At 34.1% G+C, this 16,480-nt stretch overlaps 1 protein-coding gene and 1 long non-coding RNA gene across 2 annotated transcripts; both read left to right on the forward strand.

The window, feature by feature from the left end:
• The first annotated feature begins 938 nt into the window (after positions 1 to 938).
• On the forward strand, positions 939 to 2,021 carry LOC145953236 (uncharacterized). The gene is made up of 2 exons (XR_014430787.1): positions 939 to 1,091; positions 1,174 to 2,021. It is a non-coding gene; the product is annotated as an uncharacterized LOC145953236 (long non-coding RNA).
• A 5,042-nt stretch (positions 2,022 to 7,063) lies between these two features.
• LOC145953235 (uncharacterized) lies at positions 7,064 to 7,905 on the forward strand. The gene is made up of 4 exons (XM_083067111.1): positions 7,064 to 7,314; positions 7,388 to 7,555; positions 7,623 to 7,727; positions 7,806 to 7,905. Exons 1-4 carry the CDS (start codon positions 7,079 to 7,081, stop codon positions 7,888 to 7,890), a joined length of 594 nt encoding a protein of 197 aa, XP_082923237.1. The 5' UTR covers positions 7,064 to 7,078; the 3' UTR covers positions 7,891 to 7,905.
• The last annotated feature ends 8,575 nt before the right edge of the window (positions 7,906 to 16,480 follow it).

Raw genomic sequence — 16,480 nt, forward strand, 5'->3', positions numbered from 1 at the left:
AGTACGGGCCGTTCTGCAAAGAGAACGGCCCGTTCTGCTGGAAATTTGTTGTTGTAATTTTTTGATCTGGAACGGCCCGTTCTAGTTTCAGTACGGGCCGTTCCAGATGCATTAAAAAAGAGACTTTTTTAGGCATTGACCTTTAGTTTACCATCGATTTTTTAGGGTTGTAGTTTAGGTTAGAAAATTTATGAATAACTGAGTCAATAATGACAGTTTAATTTTTTCAAGATTATGGAGGATTCTGGGTCTGGCAGTGGAAGGAGGGAAGGTAGATCTGTCACCCGATTGTCTGGGTTGACAGCTGGGCGCATTGCCAAGGAGAGGACACCGGTTGAGGTGGATCCTCGTTTTGGCAAGGCATCAGGCCCAAATGCTACCAAGTTTAAGAGCTATTTGGGAGTCCTAGCTCGACGACATGTTTCTATTATCATTCCATCATGGGATGACGTTCAGGAGGTTGACAAGAACCTCATGTGGCAGGATATTCAGGTATATACTTTCACATCCTTTCAATATTATATAACTAAAATACATTATTTATTATTTGTTGTTATTTTCATAGCAAAATTTTGACATTCCCAACACTGAGGGCATGAGGAGGAAGATGTTATCTGCCCTTGCCACCAGGTGGAGAGACTTCAAGACTTTCTTGACGCGGGAGTATGTATTTGGAGAGCGCCAAAATGAGACTCCCTGTCTAAAGTACCAGATCACTGATGAGGAGTGGATGCAATTTTGTGCCACTCGATTGGACCCTTCGTGGCAGGTTAGTTATTGATAACTTTTACATTGACACAAATACTTAAGGTACATTTTAATTTATCTCATTTTCTTTTTTGTATTATTGCAGGCTAAAAGAATAGCTGCCCAAGAACGACAGGCCAAGAATGATGCACCCCATCTATTGTCAAGAGGGGGATATGAAAGAGAAAAAAAAGCAAATGAAGAAGGCTAAGGCACAGGCAGCAGGGGTTGAGGATGCTGACCGTGTAGAGTCACCTCCCCGCCATGAGATGTGGATAGCAGCCCGGACAAAACCAGATGGGCAAATGACTTCTGAGTCTGCAAGAGTCGTTGCTAGTAAAATAGTAAGTAAAAATATACAAACTAAGACTCTTCATTTCAACTCATTTAATTCATAAGAATTTTTAATCTTCCTTATTGTTGCAGGAGGGTTTAGTTGAGCAGAGCACCCAGGGCTCATTTGTTTCTGATGGTCGGAATGATATCCTCACAACGGCCATAGGAAAGCCAGAGCACGGAGGTCGTGTGCGTGGTGTTGGTGGTTCTTGGAGCCACCGAGATTTCTTTGGTGGCTGTTAAGTCTCAATTTTACCTCTTTTTGGATGAGACTTATTGAACAAATTCCACTCATCCTTTGAACCATTGCAATATAATTGTTCTCTTTTTGGTTCATTTTGTGTGCAGATATAACTAACCCAAATTCATCTAACAATACCTTAATCCACCTCATTTTTTTGTGCAGGTATTGAGGAAGAGTGGAAAGTTGAAGACTCTTAGGATTGGAAACCTAAGAAGCTAAGGAGCAGAGAAGAGGCTCTGCGCCGGGCTCAATATAACCTGCGCTGGGCGTGACAAAAACAGAGTATTTCATCTCTGCCAGGAATTAAGCCGGGCGCAAAAGGAATTAAGCCGGGCGCAAAAGGAATTGCGCCGGGCTTGTGTTGAGACAGAGAGTGCTTGACTTCTCTGGAAGAACTTGCGCCGGGCGCGGAACCCTAATCTGATCTCCCAGGCTCGTATTTGAAGCCATTTTCGGGGTTCTTTCCCCCCATTCTCACATTGGGCACCTCCAGGAGCTGCGGAAGGGATTCCCAGGGCTTGGGATCGTCCGTGTGCGGATCTTTCCTTCGGTTCTTCACTTCCTCTTCCATCTCTATTTTGTATTTGCCCTCTTTGTTGAGTGGTTTCACCCATTTTGTGGGGTTAGATGTAGCCAACATACTCTATTGTAATCCTTACGTTTTCAATGATATATATATTTGTTGTTTCATTCATTGTTGTGTTTGTTTCTTTGCTTAATGCTTGCTTTGGATTGATCACCCTTTGCATGATTTAAGGTTCCATTGAGTATTGGGAAATACCTTTGAAATTAGTTCTGGAACATATGCCTAGTGGAGATTGTATCTAGGGATAGAGCTTGACCCATTAGTAGTCTTAAACCCTAGCCCGTAATGCGGGTGTAGGTATTGGGTACTCAAGGGATTGATATTCAATATCCGCACCTAGGCTCTTGCTCTAAGGGATTAGGTTTGAGTAAACTATTGGATTGACTAAGCAATGAATTTAACAAGAGATTAAGGATACATTAGTGTTACGTTCGGTGAAATCTGACCCCCACAGCCTCACAATACCATTATCCCATTTCTACTCTTTCCCATTCTAAAACTAATCTCTTTATAGTTTTAACATTCCAATAGTCATGCTCTTCATCTCACATTTACATGACAAATTATAAATTGGAATTATTCTTTAGTCACGAATAGTCAATAAATGCTTATTTTACCTTCTAATCCCTGTGGATACGATATTTTTACTACTTGAACGGCCGGTATACTTGCCGTGTTTGAGACCGTTGATAGAATTAAACAAATTTACAAATATTAACAAAAGTGTTTCAACGGAATTCTCAACAAGTTTTTGGCGCCGTTGCCGGGGATTAGAATGGCGATTTAGTATTTGTAGCTATTTGTGACTTATTCTTTGTTTTTATTGTTATTTTTATTTGTGTGTTGGTAATGAATTGTTGAAGCTAACCTGTGCGCTCTAGTCCTCTGCTTTCTCTTGTATGCAAGGAACTGTGAAGTAGATTGACCAATTCCTCTGAGCAGTTGCTGAGCAATCCTCAGATTGAGCACAAAGCAAGGAGGAACAAGAGCAACAGGAGGAGAAGGAGAGTAGAGCACTTCAAGTTGGTCACTGTCAGGCTCGGGACAGTAAACAAGCGCTTCCTGGGAGGCAACCCAGAGATCTGAACTGTGTTTTAGATTTTTGTTGCATGTTGTTCTGTGTTATAAGTGTTGTTTTGTATTATGTGTTGTGTTTTGTGTTATATGTTTTGTGGTATATGTTGTTTGTGTTATGTGTTAGTTGTTAGAATCATGTTTGAATGGGTAAATATAGGGTACATTTTGTTTGGAATGTGAGGAATGAGGCAATTCTGTGTCTAGGTGGAAATAAGGCCTGATCCTAATTTAAAACCTGGGCAAATTGACCTTTTAAAGTGACTACGCGCCGGGCGTGACTCTTTTGCGCCCGGCCTAATACTCAATTTTTGGTCTCTGGAACCACCACGCCGGGCGCGTTTAACGCACGCCCGGCGCGATATCAGATTTTGAAACCTCGTTGATTTTTACTGATATTAAGCCCGGCGCATCTGTGTTAAGCCCGGCGCACCACATTCCTGACAGCCTATATTTATCTGTTTTCAATCATGTTTCTTTATGTTCTGTTGTATGTTGTATGTTTGTGTGCTTTATGTTGCATTGTTATAGTTCATTTCCGTGTGCATGCATGTTGTGCTTAATTTTGGTCTAAGGATATTCTCCATTTTTGCTATATTTGCTTGGTCATCACTGTGTATAAATTTTGTGCTCACCATGTTCTTTCATGAGTACACTCTGCAATCACTTCTGGTTACCAGGACTTTCAGGCGTATACTGGTTGGCCTGGGGACCAGGCTCCTAAGTTTGGGGGAGTGGAGCTGCTGAGGTTGATGGAGTTGATGATGGTGGAGCAGCTCTTGGAGATGATGATGACCAGACCCCATAGATGGAAGCAGACGGAGCCTACCTTAGTTTACCTTTGTTATTGCAATTTACTTTTCTGTCTTTTATTTTCAGTATTTAACTGTTTTTATATATAGTCTTTTTGATGATTACTCTGTTGGTTCTTTTTGTGAATAGTCTGCCTTAGCATGGTTTTTAATCTTGTTGATACTTGTTTTGCTTGTGGTCGATTCTGGATTATAGTTTGCTTGATGTTTATGGTGTGTGTACCTTAGACATTTTCAAGTCACATTAGATCTTTAGTTCATGACTAGTTGCATACGGGTTTCAATGTTGATCATAGAACTGAGCTGAGTTTGATAGTTTATGGATGCATAGCCGGGTGAGGTTTGAGCCTAAATACCTATGAGTGAACTACGCTTAGGTTGCATGATAGACTTTGCTTGAGTTTCCCTGGTGGTTTGCTTATGTTGTGCACTTATATGATCAAGGCATTTACATTTCCATATTTTGTTAATCATCTAAGCCAAAAAGCCATATCCACTTTCCACTTGACCCATACCTTCCTAAGCCTAAACACCACACCTTACACTTGTCCCAAACCATGGAAAATTAACCATAACCTTTGCCTTGGTTAAGAGAGCAAAATGATGACATCAAATAAGTTTGGGAGAGTTGAAGAATGAGGAAATTTGGGAAGAAGAAAGTATGTGGTCAGCCATTACAAAAAAAAAACAAAAAACAAAAAAACAAAAAAACAAAACAAAAAAAAAACAAACAAAAAAAAAAACAAAAAAAAACAAAAAGCAAAACAAAAACAATAAGGCTAATGGCTTGGATCCGGTTAGGGGCATGTGCTTAATTGTTGTAATGGGGTATGGAGAGGGACATCATTGTAAAATCTTATTTGCTCTCTTAAGCTATAGCACCTTCAATCTTTGAAAAACCATAAAACTGCTACCGCTTGACCCTGCTTGACCCAGATTGCCCTAATAAAGACCTTGTGATAAGTGTCTGCATTTGTTTTACCACTGGTTTCATTTGGAAACGAAGAGCAAAGTTGAATTATGTGGCGTGAGTAGTAGACTAGAGAGAAACACTCACCCTGATACACTAGTGTGCATAGAGAGAAACATTTTCCTAGTGAGGATGCATACACAGATAGTCATTACTCTTCTCAGCTCTTTGATCTCTTTTGAAACCTTTGTTTGCACCTTGTCATGTTCTATTACAATAATTGTGATTGGAAATTCATCTGAGGTTCATGCTTGCGAAAAGAAGATACAAGTGAACTAGGATGTAGAAATTGACTCACTTGCATTGCTTGTTATCTACTAGATTAATTACCTTTTGCTTGAGGACAAGCAAGGTTCTAAGTTTGGGGGAGTTGTTAAGTCTCAATTTTACCTCTTTTTGGATGAGACTTATTGAACAAATTCCACTCATCCTTTGAACCATTGCAATATAATTGTTCTCTTTTTGGTTCATTTTGTGTGCAGATATAACTAACCCAAATTCATCTAACAATACCTTAATCCACCTCATTTTTTTGTGCAGGTATTGAGGAAGAGTGGAAAGTTGAAGACTCTTAGGATTGGAAACCTAAGAAGCTAAGGAGCAGAGAAGAGGCTCTGCGTCGGGCTCAATATAACCTGCGCTGGGCGTGACAAAAACAGAGTATTTCATCTCTGCCAGGAATTAAGCCGGGCGCAAAAGGAATTAAGCCGGGCGCAAAAGGAATTGCGCCGGGCTTGTGTTGAGACAGAGAGTGCTTGACTTCTCTGGAAGAACTTGCGCCGGGCGCGGAACCCTAATCTGATCTCCCAGGCTCGTATTTGAAGCCATTTTCGGGGTTCTTTCCCCCCATTCTCACATTGGGCACCTCCAGGAGCTGCGGAAGGGATTCCCAGGGCTTGGGATCGTCCGTGTGCGGATCTTTCCTTCGGTTCTTCACTTCCTCTTCCATCTCTATTTTGTATTTGCCCTCTTTGTTGAGTGGTTTCACCCATTTTGTGGGGTTAGATGTAGCCAACATACTCTATTGTAATCCTTACGTTTTCAATGATATATATATTTGTTGTTTCATTCATTGTTGTGTTTGTTTCTTTGCTTAATGCTTGCTTTGGATTGATCACCCTTTGCATGATTTAAGGTTCCATTGAGTATTGGGAAATACCTTTGAAATTAGTTCTGGAACATATGCCTAGTGGAGATTGTATCTAGGGATAGAGCTTGACCCATTAGTAGTCTTAAACCCTAGCCCGTAATGCGGGTGTAGGTATTGGGTACTCAAGGGATTGATATTCAATATCCGCACCTAGGCTCTTGCTCTAAGGGATTAGGTTTGAGTAAACTATTGGGTTGACTAAGCAATGAATTTAACAAGAGATTAAGGATACATTAGTGTTACGTTCGGTGAAATCTGACCCCCACAGCCTCACAATACCATTATCCCATTTCTACTCTTTCCCATTCTAAAACTAATCTCTTTATAGTTTTAACATTCCAATAGTCATGCTCTTCATCTCACATTTACATGACAAATTATAAATTGGAATTATTCTTTAGTCACGAATAGTCAATAAATGCTTATTTTACCTTCTAATCCCTGTGGATACGATATTTTTACTACTTGAACGGCCGGTATACTTGCCGTGTTTGAGACCATTGATAGAATTAAACAAATTTACAAATATTAACAAAAGTGTTTCAACGGAATTCTCAACAGTGGCCGATCATCGAGGAACACTGTCAACTCTTGCAGTCAAGAGGTTATACAGGAATTGGAGCAGAGATTGGAGATGCAGTTTGAAGAGAAACTGAAGAATATTGAAAAACAGTTTAAACAGATGTTTGAACTTTTGGCTCGTTCTCAGCAACAGACTGCAGTTGCTCATGATGGTGTTCGAGTCAGCACTAAAGGGAGTTGTGCTGCTCCAGATCCCTCACCGGATCAGACTCACACTGATGTACCAAACCAGTGTGAGTTATATGTTGAGGATGACCCCCCACGGTTAGTGGCTATTGGCCGAGTATTTGAGGGTGGCTCAACCATCCATGGTGTCCCTCTACAGCCAGACTGGACACGGGTTGTGGTTGACCAAGTTCAAGATGCTGCTGCTCCAGTGCCTTTGCCCAATACAGAGGTTCAACTAGTGGGGCAGGCAACCGGCACATTCTTAGCTTGGCCAAAATGTTTGGTCATGCCGCTTTCAGCACGGGCAAAGGTAATTATATTATTGCTCTTTTAGATTCTTATAATTCTATTATTTTTTAACTAATTTTGATTATTTCTTTAGGATTTTATCAATCGTGGTAAGGAGGTCATGAGAGAACCTCATGTTCATGATGCCAATATCGCAGAAGCTAAGGATGATCCCATATCTAAGCTTCTAATCAAATTACCACGAATAAAGAAGCATCCAATTCAATTGCAGTGGGACATTAGAGTTTTTGGAGTTGATAGCTCTGATGTTCCACTATACATATCTCTGCCTGATGCATTAGAGATTGTTGGGGGAAACTGCATGTTAAATATATCTGTCATACAGTTGTGGGCCATGTAAGTCATATTTTCTTTTATGAGTCTAAATTTACAATAATTACATTTAACTTATAATAATTATTTATGTTAGGTACATGGACAAATTGAGTGTGGAGCAAGCACAAGCAGAAGTATATGGATTTATTGAGCCTCAATCCATCCAAAAATCAGGAAACACTCAGGTCCAGATCCAACAATATATGCAAACATGGATGAGTGACTCAAGAAGACATATATACATGACTCCATACATTGACGGGTTAGTTTTTTAATTGGTTTTTTAATCATGGTAATTTTTTAACTGATTTGTTTGTCATACAATGTAGGTCCCATTGGCAGTTAATGGTAATCATTCCTAAGGAATATACCGTGGTGTGGTTTTGTTCACTTCATCGAAAACCAAGCCATGAAATTAAAAGCCAATTACATGGGTAACTAAAATTTTTTCATTATGTTTTAAAACTAATTATATATATTGGCTAACATTTGTTTTTATTTCAATTAATTAGAATCGTGTCTGGAGCTAATATATTAAGTGGAAGAGCCAGATCATCAAAGTCATTGCATTTCATATACCCTAAGGTTAGCAAATAAATTCATACAATCAATAATATTTAAATTTATTGACTTTGGAATTAATAGTTATTTGTTTCTCATTTTAGTGTAATAAGCAACAAGACTCGTTTGAATGTGGCTATTACATCATGTATTGGATGAAAACCATAGTTTCTGCGGGTATTATTGATTCTTGGGCGCAGGTAATTCATATCAAAATTTATTTAACTATATTTACCTTTAGAATAATTAACATTGCATATTAATGACACTTAAATTACCCTTTCAGGTCTTTCAAGATCCATCTCCATTACCTGAAGATGAGTTGCTCAAGATAAGAGAACAATGGGCAAATTTTTTTCTAAGTTTAGTTAGTTAGATATTATGTTTATAGTTTGATAGTTAGTTAGATATTATGTTTATAGTTTGATAGTTAGTTAGTTTAGTTAGTTAGATAGCATTGACAAACATGTTTTATAGCTTTTTTAGGATAATAGGATTTACATTGTCATAATTTATGTTTTTTAAGATTTATATATTATTTTCTTTTTGTCATTCAATTTTGAAATACAATTTGAATTTCTATTCTGGACTGCCTGGTTTAGAGTTGGTATTCTGGATTATATTTATATGCAGGTGTTGGGTATATCAATTTACAAACGTTTTAAAAAAAAAAACTCCCACAATTTACGTCGGACATGGCTTTGTCCGACGAATGACCGACGTAAATTTACGTCGGACAAAGCCATCTCCGACGTAAAATTGTGGCATGATTTTGCCCCATTTTACGTCGGTTTGGAGAAATTCCCGACGTAAATTTACGTCGCCTTTTAGAGGCGACGTAAATTTACGACTCCCGTATTAACGTCGGACCCTTTTCCGACGTAAAAGGGTCAAAATACACGACGTAAAAGACCCTTTCTGTACTAGTGATAGTTTTCTTTCTCTTTTCCTTTTTCTTTATTATTTCCTTGTGAATCTCCCATTTGAATTACTAAAACAATATATGTTGAAAACTAGTTATATAAATAATTATGGATAAGAGACAAAAATCAATAAAATTATATTATTATTTTTAGAAGCACACCAATTATACAAGATCGAATATATCTTGGCTATCCAAATGGATCAAATACCTCAGTCATTATAAAAATAAAAAAAAACTGTAAAAATGGAAATATAGAAACATAAGACAATTTTTTATATAAAAAAAATCAGTATATTCGATACTGAGAAAATATTTAGATATATAATTTTTTTATATAAATGGAAGTATTTAGATATAGAGAATACATATATATATATATGTATATATATATATATATATTATTTTAGTTATATATTATATGATAATTTTTAACGATATTTATAAATGTAAATTATTCTAACAAATATTTTAACAATATTTCCTTTTTTTAAAAAATAAGCTAATGAAGGCATAAATCCTAAATCCTAAAAAATTAGATACTGCAATGTCTTATGTTAATTTTATTTTTTTAAAATATAAAAAAATCTTAATTTCATAATATAAAAATAAAAAGAAAAATTCATAGTAAAAAAAATAAAATAATTGTTGAGTCATAAAAGGAGGAGGAATAAGAGTAACAAATTCAAGGGAAGGAGAGAGTTCGCAATTTTTATGCTGAGAGGGTTCTTCCCCCAACTAACAAATTCTACTCACAGAAACCCTAACAAATTCATCTTATATATATATATATTGTGGAGATTATGATATCAATTTCATCTTTCACCTTTTTCTTTTCTTGACGTGTGTTATAAAAAAAACTACCACTTAAAAGTTGAAACTTCAAGCATTTTTTTGTGTTATATAAAGGAACAAATTCAACTACATAGAATAAAATAATGCAAGTCAATTAAAGACGAACAAAAAAATAGAGCAAGTTAATGAAACTATCATTTACATATCAGAGTTTCACAAAATAGGGAAATGAGATGAGAACAGTACTACAATATTATATATGAGCAATGAACAATAGTGTAATATTATTAGTAGAGAAAAAATGGAGAAGACAAGAGCATAGAAAAAAAAAAGATGAAAAACTCACTTGAAAATTCTTGAAACACTTGAAAAATCACTTCAAACAATCCTTCAAAATTCGATGGGTTTGGATGGGATTGTTTTATGAATCTGGTATTTATAGATAACACTAGAAAGTCCTTCAAAATCTCTCTCACACAATAATCTTTTAAAATCTTTATATTTTTGAATACCAATAGATTATTTTTAAGTTGTAAAAAATCTCAAATGAATACCAATGAATTTTAATTGACTCTTTAAAAAATCTTGAAAATCCAGATTGAATACCACTGGATTGTTTTTAAGTGACATAAAATCCTGATCGAATACCAATGGACTTTTTTACTCAAAAAAAGTCTTTTAAAATCCTATAAAATCCTAAACCAATATACCCCCCTAAAATTGTGTGTAATTAATAACTATATGTTAAATAAATATATACCTATATATATTATACTTATAATGAAACTTTTTGTATGTCATTATATGTAATATTTTTTGTAGTTATTAATTTATATATATCATAGTCTCAATACATTTTTTGAAGAAAAAAAGTATTTTTCAATACATGTATTTTTAACTTTAAATAGATTAAAGACCTAAGGCTGAGAGATCATGATAGGCCCTATCACGATTCACAACAGGATATATAAATTCTTTTAGCCAAGAAGACTTTTTGTTTTCTTATTTTGGGCCTGCAAACTTCTAATGTTAAGAAACTTTGAAGAATTTTTCATGACACTCATGTACCCAGATTTTAGGGATACATGCAAAAAAAATATCTTCAATGGAAAGGGCAAAAATTCACATAAATAAAAAAGATAATAGAGCCGAGATTTATCCCCAAAATTTAATGAAGATAGAGATAAATATGAGTACTATAATATTAATACCCACCATGTGGTCCCGCAACTTTATTTATATATAATTATAAATAAATATTTTATGTTATAATGTAAAATTTGAAATCATCATATTTATTTATCTGATTAGAATTGTTGTATCTTTAATACTTGTATTTTTTAATTTTTAATTATTACTTTAGGTAGTTTAATCTTTAGTTTTGTCATGTTTTAGTTCTTTACATATTATTAAACAACAATAATACTTAAATTTAAGAGATATATAATATGTATAAAATATACATGTGTGTGTAATATTTATATGAAATATATATAATTATTAATATAAGTTTTAAAACAAAAAATTAATTTTGAATTTTAAAAGTTTTATTACTATTATTATAAGACAGTAAAGTTAATGTTGCAAATATTTATTAACTTTTTCACATTTATATATTTATTTTGTCTTATATTGTATATTTTTTGGTTGTAGGAAAGTGATCCTTTTAACTAGTAATTGCAAATTTATAAAATTTCTCTCTATATATTTGATATCTATAACCTTCAGTAAATTTGAAAATTTTGAAATTACATAGAAGGCTATAGTTTTTTTTTAATATTATATCTTTTAAACTTTTTAAATATTATTATTTTTAGTCTACCGGGAGCATTTCTATTAGTCTTTATAAAGAATAAATGAGAATCACTATATGAACCTCGTGGGAGTAGTTGGGATAGTATACCAAAGTCATTTTTTTTATTGGTAAATTATATACCAAACTTAAGTTTGAACCTTACTACAATTATTATAAACCAAAAAAAAAAATATATGTTTGGTGATGAACAATGCTTGTAGGTCTACTTGGGCCTATAAGTCAATATATATGTCATGTATAAAATAAGTTATGTAAATAGATTTTTAGATTAAGAAAATTTTTAAATATGTCAAGTCAAATTTTTAAATAAATGTCTATAATGTGTAAATAGGACAAATTAGATTCAAGTTCCCTAAAGTCTAGCCTAACTGACCTATTTTGACTCCTATTAATGATAATATTTAAACAATTAGAATTTATATTTAGAACTTTATGTTTTCAATATTATTTGATTATGAGTTATGACTTGTGTTTGAATGATTTAAAGTTGTATTTGGATAATTTAAGAGTGAATTTTCAATTAAGTTGTAATAATTTTTTATAATTAATAGTTTCATTGATTTATTAATTTTGTATATAAGTAAAGTACATGTAGCAAATACGGGTATACTTAATACATCATAGGTACTATACATCACAACTACTATATAATGAAAAACATAAAGAATCTACTAACTTAGGGTTATCATGCAACAATACTTAGACATTCATGCAACATATATATATATATATATATATATATATATATATATATATATATATATATATATATATATATACATGAGGATGGATCCTTTTACTCCAGGAGTAAATCTACCTAGACTTACTCCGTTCAATAACTCGTGTTCTACGTCAAATTTCAACGATCCAAGAATTCAATTTAAAGTTTTTAATGTATAGATCAGATTTGCAAATTTTTAGAAAATTTGAAAATCATTTGATACTTCGTTTCATTAATTTGAATCAATGTATAAAATAATTTTATGATTATCCGTCAATTTGAATTAATAAAATGAAGTATCAAATAATTCTCAAATTTTCTAAAAATTTGCAGATTTGATCTATGCATTAAGAACTTTTAATTGAACGGTTGGATCGTTGAAATTTAATGTAGGACATGAGTTATTGAATGGAGTAAGTCTAGGTAGACTTACTCCTGGAGTCAAAAGGATCCCTCCTATATATATATATATATATATATATATATATATATATATATATATATATATATATATATATATATATATATATATATAAGGTGTAGAAAACATAAAATAGTCCCTATTGATTTTGACTTGAAAACATAAATTCTCCAATAGTATTGCAATAAAACCATGTACATATATACATCTAGTATAAAAGTATTGAAAACATAAAGTACTAGCACCAGTCAAGTGTCTCTATATTCAAGATGTATCCGACAACTCAACAAAACATAAAAGCCATCCCTAGCATGATCATCCACCAAGCATGCCCTCCAACCTAATCCTACCATACTTTCACAAGTATGATCATAGCAATCCAACAACATGGAAAAGAAAGAATAAGTTTGTGAAAGAAACATTATATTTTCATGTAAACAAGTAAATAACTTCATGCAACATATGCAACTTAAACAACAAGCTAACTTTACAATTTAAAAGCATAACAACAACTAAAGACAACATCCATAGCTTTACAACATAAGCAATTGAAAACTTCTAATCAACTTAAAACAACTAATAATAATTTAAACAAATGAGCAATTGAACAATTGATGTGTCATCATGCATAACAAGTTATGGAATCACCTACAATTGGGTGAGCAGTCTAAGTGATTTGACCCTACTGACCCATAATGGATGATATAAAAACCAAAAATAACAACTAGTATGAAAACTAGAACCAATGGTGGGTATGAAAACCAGAATCAACGATTGACATGGTGGCCAGAAAACAATAGCTAACATGGTGACCAAAATTGGTTTCTTAGGTTTCGCCACTTACATTGGGAAAATCCAATTTTACTATTAGGAATAGAACAACTTGGATATAAGTTTACCATGACCTTAACATGCATAAGAAAACTTATATGGAATTAGCTCACCAACTATCTTCCAAATATTGCGTACATTTCTAGTACTTGTTAGGAATTTTAGCCTCGGACCTTGTACCTTACTCGTTGGCCACTTATGACAATTATGATTTGGCCTCCACCATATTGTTTCAATTAAAAATCCTAGAGGAGACAACTTAAAAAAGCATACCGATCAAGAGGCAACTTACTCACTAAAAGATTTTCAACTTTTAGGCACTCAAAACACCACAACCAATATCCAACTTAAAAACATGCATCGCATGCCCATCATTGGGCGTTAGGCGAGCTACTTTCCTACAATGAGAAAAACTCTTTATGAATTCCCTCGTTGGGCACGCTCTGGTTCATTGGGCGACCTAGCTCCTCTAGACTTTGTTGTTGGGCGACCAAAAGCTCATTAAGTGAATAGATCAATCATTGGGTCCTTCTTATTGGGAAACCATCACTTGTTAAGAGAATATAACCCGCTATGGGTCCTCTCATTGGGCACGTTATGTCTCATCTAGAAAGCTCTTAAAAGGGATACCAAGAGTTGTCTTATCATTGAGCGACAATCACGTCACCTAGAGAGAACATAATTTTGGGTAGGAGATCCCCGGTCCTGGATGAACATTGAGTGAGCATTCATCTTCATTAAAGAAAAACATGAACTCTCCTTATGTAGATCTACCTTCTATCATCAAATCCAACACCCACAAACATGATCCATCACATGAAAATCATCAAGAAACATCTAAACAACCTATATATCATGAATTCAACATCAATTTCACAATGAAACTTTAAAACTCATCAATCTCAACTTCTTGGATCACAAGTCTCCTTACACTAAAAAACCCAACTTTACAACTTAAAAATAACTTTAATCCTTAAAAATTGAGCCACCAATTGGCTAAACAACCTCAAACACAAATTTAAACCATCTTAAAGATTCAAACAACAAACTTTCCTCACCTCAATTGTTTCACAAAACAAAGAGAAGAAGAAAAACTCAAGAAGATTTTGAAACCTTGTGTACGACGATTTCTCACTAAGATTCATAGCTCTTAGGCTTGGATCTCCAACTCAACTACTCAATCACTCTAGGTGCTCTAGTTGAAGTCAAAAGAAAAAATATCTTCCTTGGCTCAAGAGCTTATCTCTTTAAAACTTCTCTTTAGAATTCAAAGAAATGAACTTATGAAGTTTAAGTTCTTTGAAAACCTTATATACATTCATCGAAACTTGGTCAACTTTGACCTCAAGTTAAATAACTCAAAAGAAATTCTCAAGGATTCCCCAGACCCTCAAAGTTCTAAAAATAACGAAAGCTACAACATAAAACCATGTAAAACAACATATATTATATAATCATATAATAAAGTAATAGTGTACATAGTGCTACGATTCTCCCCAACAAGAAAAATTTTTGTCCTCGAAAATGTACTTACCTAGGAAGAGATATGGACATTGATATCAAATTCTATCCTCTAGCTCGCATGTAGCCTCACTAGTGACAGAATCCCAAACAAATTTGACAAGACTAATGGACTTGCCCCTTAACTCTCTCATCTTGGGATTCACAGCTACATCTAGTCTATTTTCATAAGATATGTTCTCTTTAAATTGTACAACATCATCTTTAACTTCATAACTAGGGTTAGTAACATATTTCCTCAACTAAGTTAAATGAAACACATCATGTAGGTTAGATAAGAATGGTGGCAATGCCAACTAATATGTAACCAAGCCTACATGACGAAAGATTTGATAAGACCCAATAAACTTTGGCATTACTTTCTTAGATTTTATTACCCTTCCCAATCTTGTTATGAGTTCCACCTTCAAAAGCACATGTTATCCTTCAACAAACTTTAGAGCCCTAAAATCCTTGTTCCTAGATGGTTCGTAGACTTCTTGTGAGCTTTGTTATTTTTGCCCTACTCTACACTCTATTTCCTTGTTTTTCTCCTCCCAAATTCTTATATGTGTGCAACAAAATAAAATAGGGCATGGAGGAGAGAGTAAACCGCTCATCCCTTCCCAAATGGATGAGCGATTTGGAGGATTCTTCACGATGAAGAAACTTCAATGGTTAAGTCATTTTGAATCCGCTAAGCCCTAGGGATTCAGATTTTTCATCCTTTCTAGACCCAAACCACTTAGCTTTTTACAAATAGTTGAGTAGTTTTGGGTTTTCTCCAATTCTTACTCTTTGCCTCTAAACCACTCAACCTTTTTCCAAACAGCTGAGCAGTTTTGAGTCTGCTTTGAGACCTTTGATCTTCTTTGATACATATAAGACATAAACCTAAAATTTTATAAATAAAAATTAATTAACTCTTTACAAAATACTAACTTGTACAACCTTTTGATTTTTCTAAGTTTATAAGGGTTAAATGAAAAATAAACCTTTTAATCCAAGCTAAATGGTGTCAAAATGATCAAACATTTTAGGTAAAATAAACACTTATTAGATACACATATATAGCATCAATAATGTCTCACACATACAAGAATTTTTCCATACATCTACAATAACCATATGTATACATTTGTTCATCATTCATGATCAGTAAGTCACACAATATAACTTAATCATAATTTAAGACTCGTTCAATGTATGCTCCTAACTCTATATGCATATGGTACAAATCTCCTCCTCCTCCTCCTCAACACAAAATAGCCTACGAGTCATGGAATTGGACCACTCATCAAATAGTGTAGGGACCGCACATCAATAGTGATCCCCCAAACCACCTCAACTAGGGGATGTCTATTAGGCTCCTATTGAAATGTTACAATTGTCCATGGTAGCCTCTTATTCCATTTAGTGATTTTCTTACCCCTCGAGACATAGGTAAATGACCTATGATATCTCATATGCATAGACTCGTACTATTCCATGAACAAAACATGAATGCATGGACTTAACATTTACATCACAACAATAAAATACGCAAAGACTTATCTCCTTGTGTGCCAAACTGCATCACTAGACTTATCCATCTCATCTCATTAGAAGACTCATTATAAT

This window comes from Cajanus cajan, chromosome 11, assembly GCF_000230855.2.
Source record: "Cajanus cajan strain Asha chromosome 11, NIPB_CcT2T_4, whole genome shotgun sequence".
Taxonomy (NCBI): Eukaryota; Viridiplantae; Streptophyta; class Magnoliopsida; order Fabales; family Fabaceae; genus Cajanus; species Cajanus cajan.

What these genes read in the sequence shown, in the direction of transcription:
- LOC145953235 (XM_083067111.1), top strand. Translation starts at nt 7,079, where the DNA reads ATGAGAGAACCTCATGTTCATGATGCCAATATCGCAGAAGCTAAGGAT. An exon ending in ATGACTCCATACATTGACGG is followed by an intron (nt 7,556 to 7,622) that starts GTTAGTTTTTTA and finishes CATACAATGTAG; the next exon opens with GTCCCATTGGCAGTTAATGG. An exon ending in ATTAAAAGCCAATTACATGG is followed by an intron (nt 7,728 to 7,805) that starts GTAACTAAAATT and finishes TCAATTAATTAG; the next exon opens with AATCGTGTCTGGAGCTAATA.